The sequence below is a fragment of the Siphateles boraxobius genome, unplaced genomic scaffold (genome assembly GCF_051911475.1).
Source record: "Siphateles boraxobius isolate OS27281-9 unplaced genomic scaffold, OSU_SipBor_1 9, whole genome shotgun sequence".
NCBI classification, from domain to species: Eukaryota; Metazoa; Chordata; class Actinopteri; order Cypriniformes; family Leuciscidae; genus Siphateles; species Siphateles boraxobius.
In genome coordinates this window covers 32,952,909-32,970,498 of record NW_027509219.1, presented here as the reverse complement: position 1 = coordinate 32,970,498, position 17,590 = coordinate 32,952,909, and the positions used below count along the sequence as shown (strand labels likewise).

At 38.5% G+C, this 17,590-nt stretch overlaps 1 protein-coding gene across 2 annotated transcripts in view; it reads right to left on the bottom strand.

Moving 5' to 3' along the window:
• LOC143732772 (leucine-rich repeat transmembrane neuronal protein 4) overlaps nt 1–17,212 on the bottom strand; it is a 125,479-nt gene extending 108,267 nt beyond the window's left edge. Inside the window, exons 1-2 of one of the 2 annotated variants that reach the window (XM_077224134.1) lie at nt 16,572–17,212; nt 7,914–9,454 (exon numbers count right to left, since the gene is read on the bottom strand). In XM_077224134.1, coding sequence (XP_077080249.1) covers nt 7,914–9,454; nt 16,572–16,575 — 1,545 coding nt within the window. In that variant the 5' untranslated portion in view covers nt 16,576–17,212. Of the gene's footprint in view, nt 1–7,863; nt 9,455–16,571 lie in introns of both variants that reach the window. The other variant, XM_077224135.1, reaches the window with a different exon arrangement.
• Nucleotides 17,213–17,590: the final 378 nt, after the last annotated feature.

The following is a 17,590-nucleotide window of genomic DNA, read 5'->3' as shown; positions in this document are numbered from 1 at the left end:
CACTGCCAATACCAGGGAGGCCGCGGGAGAGAAGAGAGGGAGATGGGAGGGGGGTGTATTTACGTTCTTTTCCCATCCCTTGTGCGTTAACGGTGGTCTTTAAAGGGGGGTCATATAATGGAAGCGAGGATTCCCTTGCTATTTTGAAATAAACTAGTTTATCTACTATGTAGATGTGTACTAAATTAAATAGTCACATGCACAGCTCTCTCCTTTAGGCCATTTAATGAAACTGTACTGCAAAAGTAATTCAGAAATCATCTTATTTATGACATCACAACCATGTACTCCATAACATATCTTTAAGTCAACAAGAAAACAAAATTATTTATTTACTTTCCTAATTCCCTAACAGTACATCAGTGCATGTTATTCCAATGAAATAAATTGTGTTTTTGTTTCCATCATAATGTAACGCCTTATTCCAACTCTGAAAGGATTTTTTCAACCACACCATATTGAGCCTTTTTACAAGCCAATCAAATCACAATGAATTATTAATTCCTGCCAACTTTTTTTTTACACTGAATATTCTCTTCCACTCAGAAATAGAAGTAAAATGAATTAAAATCATTAAAATCATTTAATGTTGAACTTGAGTAGAACTACTAAAAATCACCACTGAGCAAAAGGTTTGAAGAAAAGTGAAGAGAAATTATCCTGCAATAGTTGTGTGAGTTTGTTGCCTGATGCAATGAAATTTAGGCAATTTTTCGAGTGACGAAAGTGTCTAAAGAACACTGTATTTTCTAGATTGTATGTGAATAATTTTCAGATTATGAGATTCAAAGTAGATAATTATGTTTTAAATCACTTATGTAGTAAAAAGGAAAACAAACGAAAAGTGAACAGAAGGGTTTCGTTTCATTAAGCACATCTGCAGGGTTTTATGAAATATAACCTATCTACCAAAATCAAATGAATGATGAAAACTCTTATGGTCTCGCCTAGAATCAATATCACAAGAGCTTTCATCCTGGTTAACCGTCTTTCTGACAGTATCAGCAGCATTCCAGTCATCTAGGGTCAAGACTTGCGACAACCATCTGAAAGATACCTTTTGTCTTGAATGCTTGCCTGAATGGAACTGTATAATTTAATTTCATTATCAATTCATTAATTCACTAGAGGTCTGACTTTGCCTGAGAGCAACCGCTAAAGCTTAGGCTTTAAACACCCATCAGTGACTTTTATTTTATCTGACCTGACAAGTCAATGCTATAAAATGCTCTGTTTCCTTAATTTATAAAACTAAAGAAAGAGAGAGGAAGAAAAGTAAGTGAAACACTAAAGCTGTTCCATAGTCAAGAGTTGTCAATGACCAAACTTTAATTTAATAATAAATGTTCCTGGTCTTATCGTACAGAATTCATCAGTATATGCTACTCTAAAAATAATAAAGTAAAGTGTGGGAAAGCTGAATGGGAAAGCTCCCTCCAGTTGTATTAGAATTCCTTGATGTAACCAAGGCCACACGGGAAGAGAATAACATGTATCACAACCATTTTCCACAATCACAATCCAATCAATTCCCAGCATATAAAATGAAGTCCCTCCCTACATTACAATGACTTGACAAGCAGTAACACCATTCACCCTGAGAACATTATGACTTGTACCCTGCATTGTTTTTACAGTTAAGGTCATTCCTAAATTATTCTGCTTTCCATGGCAATGTTTTTCCAATCCACAGGAAAGCCTTTAGCTTCCTTCACTGGCAAGTTGACGCTAACAACCTAAGCTGCATCGCCTCCAGGCTATATTTTGTTACCTTGCGGCCTAGTTTTGTACATTTAAAGTTTGTGAAATTTTAGACATCTGTTTAGATGCTTCCTTCTAACTTTTCTACTGCAGCAGTATCACTCTCACTTCTTGTTCATAAAGGACTGTTCGTAGCTGACATGTGTTCATTTAGCAAAGCATTCCAGATGCCAAATGAGCGAACATACTCTTTATGCATTCAAATCCCATCTCTTCCCTGAGAAATTCACTTTTATTATAAATACACACCAGCTCTGCTCCAAAACCTTGTGAGCTGTCCTGCTGTCTTCTACCTACTCAGGCAGATGTCGAACTAAACTGGAACCTGATAAATGTCTGATTTGAAACATTGTACTACAATGAAATGCACATGAAATGCACAGGACAGTCAACTCATTCTTCATTCCAATAGAGTTTAGAATTAATATGTTCCTAATCAAACAACGCAATACTCCAAGCATAGCACACTAGTAAAATAGATTTTTAGTTGGCATTACTCAATTATTAATAATGGTTCCTATTATAACCAATGCTTAAAACAGTATTTTGTGCTTAACATTTAAGTGGAAACATTGATACTTTTGTTTTCAAAATTTATATCTCAAATTCATTCTCAACAAGTTCTAAAAAACAAAAGTATTACTGTTTTCACAAAAATATTAAGCAGAAAAAAACTATTTCAAGCATTGATGATAATAAGATTAAAAAAGAAGACTGCAATAGACTATAATATAGACCATCCTTCTCATCAGGAACATGCCTATGATGCCCGAAAAGTAGAAAGCTCAATAAGTAGGTCTTGGAACAGAGATAGTATGTTGCCTGAATCATTCTAAAGTCACATTCAGACTGAATATTCATAGCAAAAGTCCTTGCCTTTATAAGGATATGCACAACCACACCGATACAAACACACCCACAAATCTTTAATTCCCAGCGCTGTGTTTGTAAAAACTAACCAACTCAGCCCATCGAGTAAGGTCGGGTTGTACGGGACAGTTGCCGTGGAAAAGGTGAAGCACTGCTGCTTGGGCCAGAAAACACCGGGAAGCCGTCCAGAACTCAAGGACGAAGGCTTCGCCATTTGGAGCAAAAGGAGCTGACCCAACAGAGAGCTCTGGGAGGGCCCTGTTCTGCTAAAGAGGACATTTGTAGTTTCAGGGAAGCTGTTGTTCATTTTAATACGCTAAAACAATGCTGCCAAAGCCCACTGGCTTTTTACAGTATCTCTGCTTCTGGAGAAACGCCAAAACATGGTCACAATGATTAGGCAGGGATTTCACATAACGAATTGCTCATTAATACATCTGCTGTGACAGATAGGAAGTTGTAAATTCAAACTATGTTTTTTTTTATCCTCACATTTTTGATCTGGCCAAAAAATGATCATAGTGGACTTGAAGTGAGCTGCTCCTAGTTAGTTACATTTGAAACTTACATCATTACCAGAAGTGTCAAAGGGATTCACAGCAATTCTGCAAAGAAACTACACCAAAAAATGATGAGTAAAAAAATAATTTACTCGCTCTCATGTCGTATTAATTATGTTAGACTTTTTTTCTTTCTTCCATGGAACATAGAAGGAGATGTCAGGCAGAATATAGATTACTTTTTCTGCATATAGTGATCAGGGGCTGTCAAGCTTCTCATTTGTGCTAAATTACAACTGAAATATACACCATCAATTTACAAAAGACGTGAAAAATCACATTTCCAAATATTGATCGTGCAAAGCATTCATTTCAAAATGGAACAAGACCCTGAATCCTTCATCTGTTATTCTCTGCCCATTCAAACAGATCTATCGCTGTGAGTGTAGAAGAGAGTCCAGTCGTCAATCACACAGTAATGTCAGCGCAAAGTTCACATTCAGTCTTTTTCTACACCTCTTCTCTTCTGTGTGTCTGTGTGTGTGAGCGATGCCTCTGACTATGGTCACAGTAGGTCACAGGTTATCACCGTTCGATAAAAATTGCTTTCTGACAGCCATAGCTTTATGTCTCTGATCTCACTCTTTGACATTTCCAATTTTCCCAGATAGAATCACTGTCCTTCTTGCTGTAAATATGGGCAGCCTGACTGCTCACAACAAGGGGTTTCAGTAATGGCCAACTGCCTCGACTTCCTGTGGTTCTGCCTTGTCAACAAAAAGCTGCCAGGGACTCATCTAACTCAAAAAGGAGAGCAACTGCACGATTAAAGAGAGAGATATAGGGTCCTATCATACACTCGGTGCAATACAGTGCCAGGCACGAAGCATGTGTTTTTTCACTAGTTTCAGCCTGACACAGTTATCATTTTCACGTCCTGCGCCACGTTGTTTAAATAGCAAATGCATTTGCACACATCTGTTCGCCCATGGGTGTGCTGGTCTGAAAACGAGGTATGTTCAGGCGTGTTATTGGCGTGTTGTTATTTTGAGGCAACTGAAATAGACTGTTAGCCTGACAAGCCAGACCCACATCAAGATGCTGGGTATGGGAACACACCATTGGCAGGGCACAATCCGAGGGGCGGGAACGGTTGTCTTTCAAATTCCCTCTGCATGCAATTGGATACCGCTACAACCAACCAGAGCAACAAAGAAGGTGACGTACTGTAGTCAGAGCGACGGACTTCAGTGTTGTTCTTTTTTCAAAGAAAAGCTTAACTTTAAATCTTCCAGAGTCGCGGCCAAAGCCGATTTGAAAGATCGCTGTTCGCCAGCAGCAGCGGCCATCCTCTTTGTTTTCAAGTAGCAGGGAATTCGTCAGAACTCTGCCGTCATTATGTTAAGCCCGCCCACCAACTCTATACACGATGTGATTGGCCTGACAAGAGTTTGTTTTTTCCAGCTCGCAAACCAATGGAGAGTTGCTAAACGACACCGGCTGCAAAATAAAATTTGCTGCCACTAGGTTACGTCTATATTTCTAGACTAATAGACTGTGCCACTGACCAACTGAAACCTGGTCTAAAGTCAATGGTGCAATATTTTTTTTTTTGTTATTTAAAGAATGGTTTAGTAATGTGCGCCTATATGTGGGTCCACAACATGCAAACACTCTGCTATTACACACACAGCAGCACACAAACATGCTAAATATTAAAATTGAAAGGATTAAAATGTAAAAGATTATTATTGTGTAAATATGGTGGAATCCGGCTTGTCTGCTTGCTTTTACCTCACGCACGAGCAGATCCACTTCTCTCTGGAGAAGCGTTCAGTCTTTCCACTAACAAATTCTGTCATGTAAATAGCGAATCCACCATGGCGCAAGCGCAACTGGCTTTTAAAGGGAATGGGAGATGAGACTCTGGTTGGTTTATTGCACGTAAACCCCACAACACACCCATTACTCATTAAGAGAATAGAGACAATCCTTTTAGACCATGCGCCGGGCGCTGACCATTTTTCCCGTTGTTAAACTAGCAAAAGTGGATTCTGACTCGCACTAAGTGCGCTGGCGCTGTGCGCTTTAGACCATGTGCTTAAATCGGTAAAATAGGGCCCATAGACTTAGACAGATTATAAATATTGATATTGATTATGTATTCCCATTGCACAAGGATGTAACCAAATTAGGGCCGGGACCTTAACGCGTTAATTAAGATGAATTAATTACAGACTTTAACGCGTTAATTAAGATTCGGCGGACCGATTGTACTGGAGCACCAACTAGCGTTCATGACTTCAGACAACAACAAACCACAGTGAACATGAACGAAGAAGCTGACGAGACCGTTTTGGTTGTTGGAAGCGTCGATAAGAGCATGGTTGTGTGCAAGTTATGCAACAAGGAATTCGCATATCACCGCAGCACATCGGGCCTCAAGTATGACCTCAACGCAAAACATAGAGAAGCTAGCGTGGACCTTTGGCTACCTGAATTTCTGAAATGTACTATATTTCTAAATATGCTATTGCTACACTTAATGCCAAAAATTGCACTGGTCTGCTGGACTTGGTTGAACAAAAACAAACAATATTTTGTTGCTTAAGCTTATGTATTCAGTCATTATTCAATGGTATTCTAAAAATCCATGTGAAAAAAATTACTTCTCACTGTTCTCAGGTCAAATATTTATGCAATTAAAATGCGATTAATTTCGATTAATTAATTACAAAGCTCTAATTAATTAGATTATTTTTTTTAATCGAGTCCCGGCCCTTAACCAAATATTTCAGATTAAAGAATTTACATCCCAATATTAATGAATCTCAAACTGTGGCTAAATTCTAAAATCATCAGGATTCAGTTAGATTTACTCAAAAGGACATTTTTGTGTGTCTGTCACTGTGTATAGGCCATCTTATTTCAAACAATGGTGATTCACTTGCATCTATGAACCTGGTATGTTCTTCCAGTGCTGTACATCTCTGAAACAGAAAAATGATCTGTTTCCTAGCATTATGTAGAATACATAATACTGTACATTAAATAATATGCTTTCCCTTTTGGGTTCTTAGCAATAGGGAAAACACATGCTTCACAAAAGGTCATTCACACAAATCACCCAATATCACTGTTACACATAGTGGTAAGGGTTACTTGTTAAAATGCAGGGTTTAGTTCTGCAGTTTTCATTCACGGACAAAAAAATTCAATCACAATTGTCAAAAGGCTCAAAAACACATCAACAGGAGCAACAAAGGGGGCAAATGACATGATGGATAATAACAACAAAAAGACCATAAAGCAAATGAATCAACACAGCAACAATACACAAGTGGAAAATCACAGCACCTTGTTTACCTTTCACATTAAACCGCTAAAATGAAATATTAAATGTTATTGGTGCAAAAGCAAAGACAACCACCATAGCACTTCCAAACAAACCGCTTAGCCTCTTAGTCAAACACTTGTAAATTCCATCCATTTGTAAATTTCATTAATTCACGTCGACAATTATTCAATCTGACCTTGTTTCACGGGACAAACTCCTTGTTATTGCTTCCTTTGCTAAACTAAATGGAAACCAGCTTTATCACATTTTAGAACTGTTGAAATACATCCCTTGGGCTTGCTCATTACTCACAATGGGAATTTAACTGCCATACAAATTTACCTACAATCTACTGAATCAACAATCCAAGACAGAATGATGTCTGTCCCACAAGTTAGGCAGCCAACGGATCTCAACCTTGTTCTAACATTTCTGGAAATGTGATGGAGAATGATACTCAAGATGACCTTTGCTGAAAGCCATGCATAATTAGACCTACCATGAAGATTGCCTTTGCTTTTGCCATTCTATGGCTGCTAGAATAGATGTGTTTTTATACCATGACTACCCTGATTAGCTATTTCATGGCAAAAGGCTTTATGTTTATTTTCGCTAAGTCTGGACCTGTGCCTTATCATATTTCTTGGGAAGAACGTATGACTCTTCATAAATTATGGGATGCAATTGCAAGACAAATGTCTACCAGCCACGAGTAGCCATGTGGTGGATTATGTAAGGATTAGCAATGTGTACCTTTAATTATGTACTGAACTGTGATTTGTCTGACAAAGTGCATGATTAAGGAAAATCTCTGCAACCCTTTAATAATCTGGTCACTGCTTCCAAAACCACTGAATCCAAAATAAGGCAAATATTTATCTAGGAACCAGACGAATATACAGTATTAGCTCTCACATTTCATCAATGTCTGTTTTGGTTGCTTTTTTAAAAAAAAGCAGGCCACCACAATTCATTTGACTCAACAGACATTTGCCTGGGGTGTTGTATGCTGATAAAAATGTAAAAACACACAGAGGATAGGAAAGGAGCAATGCACAGAGACTTGAAACTTTGAAACTACATGATTTTTTTGTAGCCAATCAGTGGTGTATTTTATTAACAGCACTCAATGTTTTGCTAGCCAGTAGAGAGTAAAAATTCCCCAAACCAGTGCTGCTGTTTGATATATAACAAGGTGTTTTTGGCTTGAGGATGTTTTATTTTACTATACCTGAGGTCATATAAGTAAATAAATCATTGATTACAGCCGGAGAACATAGGACTCAAGTTCCCATGCACTGACCCATGTTTCCTACCCATTAGAGGGGAACAGCTAGCAGCGGAAAAAGGGGGAGACAACAATTTTTTTTTGCCTCACATCGACTGGACATTTACCTCTTGTTCCCCGCAGTGGTAATGGGTTTTAGGAGGGCGACGGATCATACCTCACATTCTCGGGAGCCGGAGATGGTGTAGGTACAGGGTCCTGTCCCATTGACCAGTACGTCCATGGTCTCAGAGTTTGTGGGTTTGTAGTCCACATAATATTCCTGAAGTGGGGAGCTGAGGGTGCGCTCTGTCTCCCGTGCCTTTTTCCGGCGTTTCCTCACCATGGAATGCTGTTGCAGTTGCTTCATGCTGCTGGGATAACGCTTCCAGGAGACGTAGATCACTAGCAAGATCATGGCCACGGATAAGAAGAGGGCAACGCTGCCGGCTATTATCTTGTGGAAGGAAACATGCTCAAAGTCCTGCTCAGGGATGGGTGGGGAAGCAGCTGTCGGGGTAGGCGCAACAGGGTTTTTGGGAGTTATTTTCTCATTCACCCTGAACATGGTGGGCAGGGGGAAACGTCCAGGTTTGGATGGGGAGCTTACAGTGGAGGAGATCGGTAGGTAAGTGGTGGGGGTTGTTTTACAGATACCATGTGTGTCAACAGCCTCGATGACTTTCTCACCCTGAACCTCCTTTGGTCCAGCACAAATCATTGTGGTCTCCTTGTTCCCCTTGAAGTTTCTTAGCCAGGCTACAAGGGGGCATAAGCTGGGGCTGCATTCCCAAATGTTTCCTGCAAGACTGATGGTAGTAAGAGAGATCCAAGCTGATATGGCCTCTTGAGACACGTTGCTTAGCTTATTGGAGTCCAGATTAAGAGTCTGCAAGTTAGGGAGGCACTGGAAGATGCTTGAATCCAACACTTGCAGGTCATTCCCAGAGAGATCCAGCTTTTGCAAAGAGGTCCATGTCCATGTAATTCCCTGGGTTATTGACTTTATCCGATTCCACTGCAGATACAAAGCACGGAGGTTGTTCAGCCTTGGGAAATGAGAAAAATTGATCTTTGAGAATTGGTTGTGCTCCAAGTGTAACTCAGTCAGCTTGAGAAGTCCTGCAAATGCATTACGGGTAAGACTTCGCAGTCGATTGTAGCCCAAATCAAGGAACTCTAGGTTTCGACAATCCTGAAACACTCGCATGGGAACCGTCTTTAGGGAATTCGATCTGACGTGGAGACTCAAAAGTTTGCGCAAGCCTTGGAACTGATTCGGCTGCATGACTTGGAGTTTATTGTAGGAGAGGTCCAGATTGCGTAAATTGGGGATCGAATGGAACGTGTTGTTTTCCAAATGTGTGATCTTGTTGGAGCTGAGAATCAACTCCTTTAGTCTTCGAACACCCTGAAAGGCTTGTTTGTCCACTGCATTGATGTAGTTGTGGTCTAGGTACAGCCAGACCAACTGGCTGAGGCTGGCAAACTGACCAGCCCTGAGGTTCACCAAGCTGTTGTACCGCAGAGAGAGGCCCTGGCATCCCACGGAAACATTCTTTGGCACATCACGGAAGGCATTTGACTCGCAATACACTATTTTGCCATCGCAGCGGCAGCTTCGGGGACATGGTTTCTCTCGGACTCTGCCTTGGGAAGCTAATAGCCAGGCCTGTACGAGCAGGGGGATCATCAGCCAGCGGGATCTCACCAGGGATCCTGCATTAAACACAGAGAGAAAGAAGGGATAAGCCATGATTCAGTCAATTCTGCCATATTGCGTTTAGTCAAAAACTGCTAACTTGCTTACAAGGATTAATAAATACTTAATTAGTCCTGCTACACAGTCTGCAAAAAGTAGGTTATCAAATTACCTAGCCAATGTCTACTGAATAAAATTTTGTACGGAGGAGGAAAGTATGAATTTACTTGTCTTGCTTCAAGTCAGATTTTTATTTAACTTCTTTTCATTTTACATTAAATGTGATTATTATGCAAATTGTTCTTCTGGCATTCTTAAAAGATGTCAGTGTCAATTGATTTTCCATGCTTAGTTTAAGTACTTTAAAAAGGAAAGCAAATACACACCTTTACCTTGAAGCAACTGAAAGAGCTTAATAGGCAAGAGTAACTTTAGTAGAGTAAAACATTCCCCTTAAGATTTCTTCAATCACCATAATTACACATTGGCACCAATAAACACTCTCTGTGGTAGAGAAACCGGACTGTTGTTTTAAAAGAATACTGTTCTCTATGTTTATTGTTCACACACAGTATGAAATCAACACATACAAAAGACATGGAACATTTTCTGATAAGAAGACTATTGTGTCAATTAAGGTAAGCTACAGATAAAAATAAAGACTCAAGTATCACAATAAGCGAGAGAGAGAGAGAGAGAGAGAGAGAGAGAGAGAGAGAGAGAGAGAGAGCTGAGTGATGCCTGCATGTCCTTGTCTTGTTCTCTAATTGAAACAAGGATACAATCAAAAATCCATTTCTAGAAAATACTAACTGATCAATAGTGCTTTATCATGCTGTACCAAAATCTTAAAGAAATTCAGTTGCCATTACATTACAGTACTTCCAAAACCATATGACTTTATACTAAATTTCTTTGAATATAAAATGAGTACTGAAGCCAAAAAAGGGACTTCTTGTTCAAATGACTTATACAAAAGCTGGTTAATTACATGAGGAAAAGTCCTTTGGTCTGTTAATGAGACAAGTAGTGATTGAATGATGAGTGAATCATTATTTTGAGTCAAATGATTCGGTTAATCCAGTTCCAAAATGAATGGTCTGAATAGTTTGTGATTCAAATGATTTGTTCACAAATTGGACCGATGTGGTTCTCAAACTCAAATAACTGACTCAATGAGCCGGTCACAGAGGTTAACATCTCACTGGAGAAAAAGATAATTAGTGAATAATGATGTAAATCTAGATCCTTTTCACACAAAGCTATCATATGAATATAGTTCATAAGTCAGACTACTTTTGTGATACGTTTATAGTGCGTTTGGTTCGTTTTGAAGCTTGAAAGCTTCAGTCCCTATTCAATGTAATTGCATGGAAAACAGTGATCATCATAGTAATTCTCCTTTTGTATTCCCAAGAAGAAATATGGGTTTCATATTGCAAATAATAAGAGAGACAAAAATTGCTATTTTAAGAAAAAAATACAGGATGTAAAATATTTAAAATAAATGAAAACATCTTTGTCGATCAATAAAGGACAGTGAAAATTTCCATTCCCTCCTTGGCCGGCTCAGTGTCTCTTTATGCTTTATCAGATTCTCAATTTAGGCAGAAATGAAGCTTTTTTCAAGCTAAGGGTGTGCCAAAGGTGATAACAGCATCTTCTCTGCTGTTCTTGGAGCAAAAACAGGAAATTACTGGTTTTATCTTGAGTGGCCAGCACAAAGCTTTACCATCTGAATCTTTAATCATATTACAACTACTGAGTAAATATAAAAGTAATTGTATAAATGTACAATGGTGAGCAGCAATGCATTTGACTGACCACTGTTTACCAGCCTCCAGATCCAGATCTAATCGAAACATTTTGTGTAGGTCAATTGAATGAAAAAGGCTAATCTAATAGTCTTGAAGACAGAGCGTAGGCCGGCTGAACAACCTGTTATCTACAGAACAATCAGTTCTGTGTGGCATTGCAAATTGCCATTGAATTCATTTGAAATAATCAGAGAAAAACACAGTCCCTAATTTTCTTGTGAATAGTCTGAAGTAAATGTGTTACAGTGCAAAGTAGCCGAGGTTTATGGTTACATAACTTACGGTCTATTTCCCAGTGAATTTACCTGAGTAAAAATATTCCTATAGTCAAAGTCAATGTTACCGCTGATTGAAAATGAGAATGTAGTGCTACATACAGTAAAGTATGACCTGCTTTGAGCTTCAAAGAAGTGTTCATAGAGTGTTTTTGCCATGTTGCTATGTGGTTGCTAGGATGTTCGATGTTTGTAGGTGGGTTTTAACATGTGAAAAATCCAATAGACAACCCGGAAGACGGGTTGGTGATGGTGCAGTGGATAAGACACATGCCTTTGGTGTGAGAGACCTGGGTTCGAATCCACTGTGAGACACCAATGTGTCCCTGAGCAAGACTTAACCCCTAGTTGCTCCAGAGGCGTGCGACCTCTGAAATATAGCAATTTCAAGTCGCTTTGGATAAAAAGCGTCAGCTAAATGTAAGACACTTTTTGTAAAGCATTCTAGCCCTTAAAATTGTCCACATGTCGCTTCGGAGGGCAAGAACAGCCTAACAAGAAAAAGAGAGACAGGTAAATCAATTTAGTCTCTGCAATATTACCAGTTACATAGAACACCTTGGGCAAGATCAAATGAAGTTATGCAAAGGTACGCAAGGACACAAGTAGCAACTGTACAAGACAATAGGGTTTGCATGCAAATTCTCAAAGTTTTTAATTAACTCTCACAGCGTAACGGCTGGAGTCACCCTCATGAGTCACGCTTTTCGTACAAAAAGACCAAACCTGAAAACCTCCACTTAATTTGTCTTTCGCTGCATATATGCATGATAGCATGAGTGCATCTTGGCCTCCCCCACCTTACTGCATCCAATTCATCACGATAAAGGAACGGCAGCCAAGATGCAGTCAAATAGTGCGTGTAAACCAGCCCTTGATCTTAAAACTCATTCATCACGCCACCAACATTAAAACGCGTCCAGATATCCAGATCTCAAAACCGCAGTTTCTGCAAAGCCTTTTCTGTGCTAAAAGCAATCTTACAGGCTGGATGCTAGTTACCCATGGGAAAGAAAAATCTAAATGAGATCCGTTTAATATCTCAATTGTTTTTCCTACGCAGTAAGGGGATGACATGGTGTGCAAAGTCTCTCCAGCTTCTCAGGTTTTTATCCTGAGGAAAAAGACCTCAGTAATCTCAAATTTATTTTCTAATTCAATGTATACTGTATTTAAATAAAATACATCTGGAATCAAATGTCAATCTCAAGCATTTCTCATCAAATCTCCCAAGGTCAAATGATCTGAGCTACTATATATTCATTTGATAACTCATTTGTGTCTAAACAACTTTAAGAGAAACCACTAAAAAAAAAAAAAAATCTTGCTAGAAAATTTGTCACAGATCAGATAATTTGGTTCTGTTGGTAGACTTTCATTGAGATCTCTTTTGAAACTCTACAGGAAACAGATGATAGGTATTCATCTCAGGAGAAACATCATAAGACTTCGTCAATTTGCTTTCCAACTCATATCATTGCTGCCTAAGAGAAATAAGTGAAATACAACAGTGATCTTATTTTCTCGTATAGCATTATCTATGAATCTTAAACTATGAAAGAGCAATATCTGAGCAACACAGTCCTCTTTGTAGACGGGTTTGATCTGTTATGTCAAGATTATGTACTCTCTCATGCAATTACTTTCACTGCATAAAATAAACTACAACCATAACGTAAAGTACATACAGCATCAAAATAGCCCTGAAGAAAATACCACTGTAACGGTGGCCAACTTTTCAGCTCTAATCCCATCTGTGATTTGTTTCTGTGCGAGCAGGAAAAGCATAATCCCAAAACAGCAGTGCTAATCTCACACAAAGATAATCTGACACAAAATTGAACAGCTCTGAAGTAATCCCATCACATTCAAATAGGAGCCCATGTGCAACAGTCACAAAAGAGATTTCACATCTAAAGATTTTTTTTACTATTATTCCTCCTATCAAACTTAATGATATTTCCATTACCCTCATTTTAATTTCCCCTGACAGCACAGGACATAACTGAGAAACTGTCTTCACATTTTTTGGCAATCAAGACCAAGCAACAGATACGACTACTTCCTGCACCCATTTCTCATTCGCTGACATGTTTCTGTCTCTCTCTCCCCAGTTATCTATTTTGACACCCTCTCCACTCTATTACCAGGGAAAGCTCTTAGGCATTTGATAAGTGACATTTGATGTGTCCAGATGTCTTTCAGTGTGCTGTGGATGGTAACGCGAGACAGGTAGAAAGAACGAGAGGAGGGGGATTGAGAAATTAGCTTTGGGTCTTATCCTTTATGTAGCGCTGTAATATTGCACTGAGGTACTTAACAGGAATATGACAGTAAGTAGTTGTTCTTCATGCTGTGCTATTATAATGTTTCTTTACAGCTTGTTTAAGTGTGCCAGCGTGGGACAATGGTATCATAACCGAGTGACAGATACTGCAACATAGCATGCTACTGACATGACAGTTAAATTCTGGTAAATATTATGGCATTCATTTGCCTTCCACACACTGCAGAAACTGCTTTAAAAACAGAACAAACACATTTACAAAGATTAAATCTCACACTATCAAAAATCAAAAGAAAAAGAAAATCTAGAATACAATTGAAAACATTTGAAATTAAATAATGGATACAAAAATATTAGATTAATTATTGAATTATTCAAATAATGATTTATTAAATTATTATTCTTTATTAAATAAATAAAGAAATAATTATATGGAAGAAGAAGAAAAAAAGGTAATAAAATAAAATATATATGTGTGTATGTGTGTGTGTGTGTGTGTGTGTGTGTGTGTGTGTGTGTGTTTGTGTGTGTGTGTGTGTGTGTGTGTGTGTGTGTGTGTGTGTGTGTGTGTGTGTGTGTGTGTGTGTGTGTGTGTGTGTGTGTGTTTCAAATAATGAAATATTGTTTTCATTGCATACTTTTTTCATTTACACTTTTCTCAATATTATGAAAACTGAATTGAGCTGGACAATGACATCACTGTATTCTGCAGAACTGCTTCATAGATGAAATTAACTAATTTAATAATTTATTATCTTTACAATGGAACTGAATCAACACTGAACTGACTTTCTATTAGATCTGCTGGACAACCGAAATGAACTTGTTTCATTTAATCATTTTCCTGTTTTCACTGTAAAGCTGCTTTGAAACAATCTGTATTGTATAAAGCACCATATAAATAAAGGTGACTTGATTGGACTTTTATGACCATTAAGCACAGTCAGTAGCTTACTGTATTACATTAAACAATCGCATTACTGTAACAAAAAGTATATATTATTTAGACATGTACATTTGCAACAATTATAGTTGTTGGATTAAACTAAAAGTATGCTGACTGTTAAAAAAAACTGTGTCCTCACAGAATGATGTTCAATACTCTATACAGCAATGAGAATATGTTATACTTATTTATTTTTTACGCATTAAGCTATAATGAGAATTGGGTTGGGTTGCTTAATTGTTATGATACAATCAATTTTAATAGCCTAAAATATATGCTCCATTTTCTTTACGCAACCTTTTTTTTTCTTACTGTTTGTCTTTTTCAGGGTGATATATTGTAATAGTCTGGGAGTATATTGCATTAAGATCCATGTTTGGGGTGTCCTGAGCCCTGCATTCAATGAGAGAGTGGAAGAGGTGAACACATGCTGCGCCACTCGCAAAACAAAATATGTATTCATCCCTTAACAGAAAACCCTGTCATGTTAATTATTTATAATGCACTGTATGGTTACAGTAAGAACTAGCCTTTTCATTGTGAGGCTCATCCAAATATTTCTGCTAAATGTGTTTAATTATTTTATCAAGCTTTACTCTTAGCAGTCAGTATAATACACATCAGCAGAATAAGGCTGAGCTGACCGAGTTGAGGGAACAGCACACCTGTGAGGCGCAGAAGTGAACATCCACCTACATCTGCACAGTAAGCAGCCAAAGACACTACGACATCAAGCCATTATGATGACAATACTCATATTCTGAATACGAGCATCACATTTGTTCAGCCTATTCACTCTTACACACTTCCTTTATTTGCTTTTAGAATCATTAAGCCATACTTGAATAAATGACTCTTCCATGCAGGGCGATGACTGGAAAAGGAAGGGGGCGGGGTATTATTTATGATCTGATTATGATTATTTATGATGGGGACAACCATCTGTGCTCTCAATAATTACAGAATGATTTTAAAGGCATCTAATGGAAGGATATTCTTTCTTTCCTGAAATTTCAATAGAAAGAAGGGACCGGCAAAACAAGCAACAGTTAAGAGACTACAATAAGGCATATGCACTCCAAACAACATGAATGACTGCATAAAATCAAACAGTAAATCACTGCTTTCCACTATGACAGCATATTTTGCTCTGAAGCATCAATCAAAGTCTAGAGGTTTTTTTGCTTCTCTCTTTCTCCTGAAGGATGCAAGAACTGACAGCATTCTTTATGCATAACTGCAGATTTTACCTGTTCTTTACTAAATAAAAGTAGTTATTTGTATCCCATATAATGAATTATTAAGTGCTATATTCCTAAAATGAGATCTGCATTTACTGAAGTCTGATACACAAGGACACATATGAGGCAGCACCGATTCTCTCCAACAGATTCGAGTTATCCATTAGAATATATCACTTCAGAGAATCTAGTAAGGGCAACAAAACATCTGATAGAGAGACAGCCTGTTGATCATATACAACACCAGCGCAAAATGTAATATGTTGCAATAAATGCTGGTCAATATGATGTATTCACAGGTTTGCATGATGAAAGTTTCGTGCTATCAAGGACACACTCAAATATGCTTCATTCATTTGCCTTAAACACATGCACACACTTATAAAATCCACAGCAAAGCTATTTTAAGAAACGATCTTATGAACCGAAGGTTTTTTTATATACATATATACACCTCATATCGTCACAGTGTCTGCCAACTGTATGCAAAAAGCCAACAGATATCAGAAACCCAACCTTACTAAATGTATGGATTTATTCGGAGCCATGCAAAACATCGGAAACATACCCATCTCTGCGTAAATGTCGTGTTTTTGCAGGTTTTACAGCCCTTCGATGTGCGATTCCAGACTCCGCATGGCACCGTCTTCAAACACACTCAGAAAGAAGCACCTGCACAAAGCTGCGGTGCACGAAATGTTTGCGAGGTTCAGAAAACTCCAGCAACAGCAGCGTTATTTCAATCCCGCAGTTGCGCCGCTGCGCAACATGTCCAATTCTACAATGGAGAAATCCTAAGAGCTCTTCCCAGCGCAAGGGACAAACATTGAGGTTTACTTATATGAGAACGTCCAAAAAGAACATTTCCAGAGCGTACGTATGCGTATCAGCTATATCCTTAGAATTACAATATCCTCCACTTGATTAGAAAGTTTGGAGAGATTTGCGCAAAAGCGCACCATCGGATGTTCGGTAAGGTGCGCAGCTAGGAAGAAAACCTAGCGAGGAATGCAAACATCTTTCTTATGTCCTGTAAAAAAAAAAACCTGTGCGCAGGTTGAGTGATGTACTCCTGATATCTGCTGATATTACGGGAGCTCAGAGATGGTGCTGTAAGACACATTCAGTTCGCCATTCTTTCTCCGAACATCTGTCAAAAACAGAAGCAGGTTTTTAAGAGGAGTGTGTGAGTGTGATTGCACTCAGCACTGGTGCAGTCATTGCTTAACCTTCTTTTGCAAGTGCTATGCATCGGATTGCCCTCTTCTGGTGGGAAAAGGAGACATGCGTCGCCCATTCATAGCCTTTCCCGTATATATATATAGGGTGATTTAAGGGTAATTGGGACATAAGGTCGAATGAGACAGTATAACTATACAGAGTTTATTTTCTCACCTAATGGGTGAAAATAAAAACTTGTTTTGCTGAGTCCTAGCTGTGAGACCACATAATACAAATTGGATGCCCTTATTGGTGTGACATCCTATAGGTGGGCGGGGCAGGCATCAAACAGGAAGTTAACCCTGACATACATGAACTGAGGAAAATGACATTAGCTTTTGCTGATTTCATAATAAAGTCATAAAA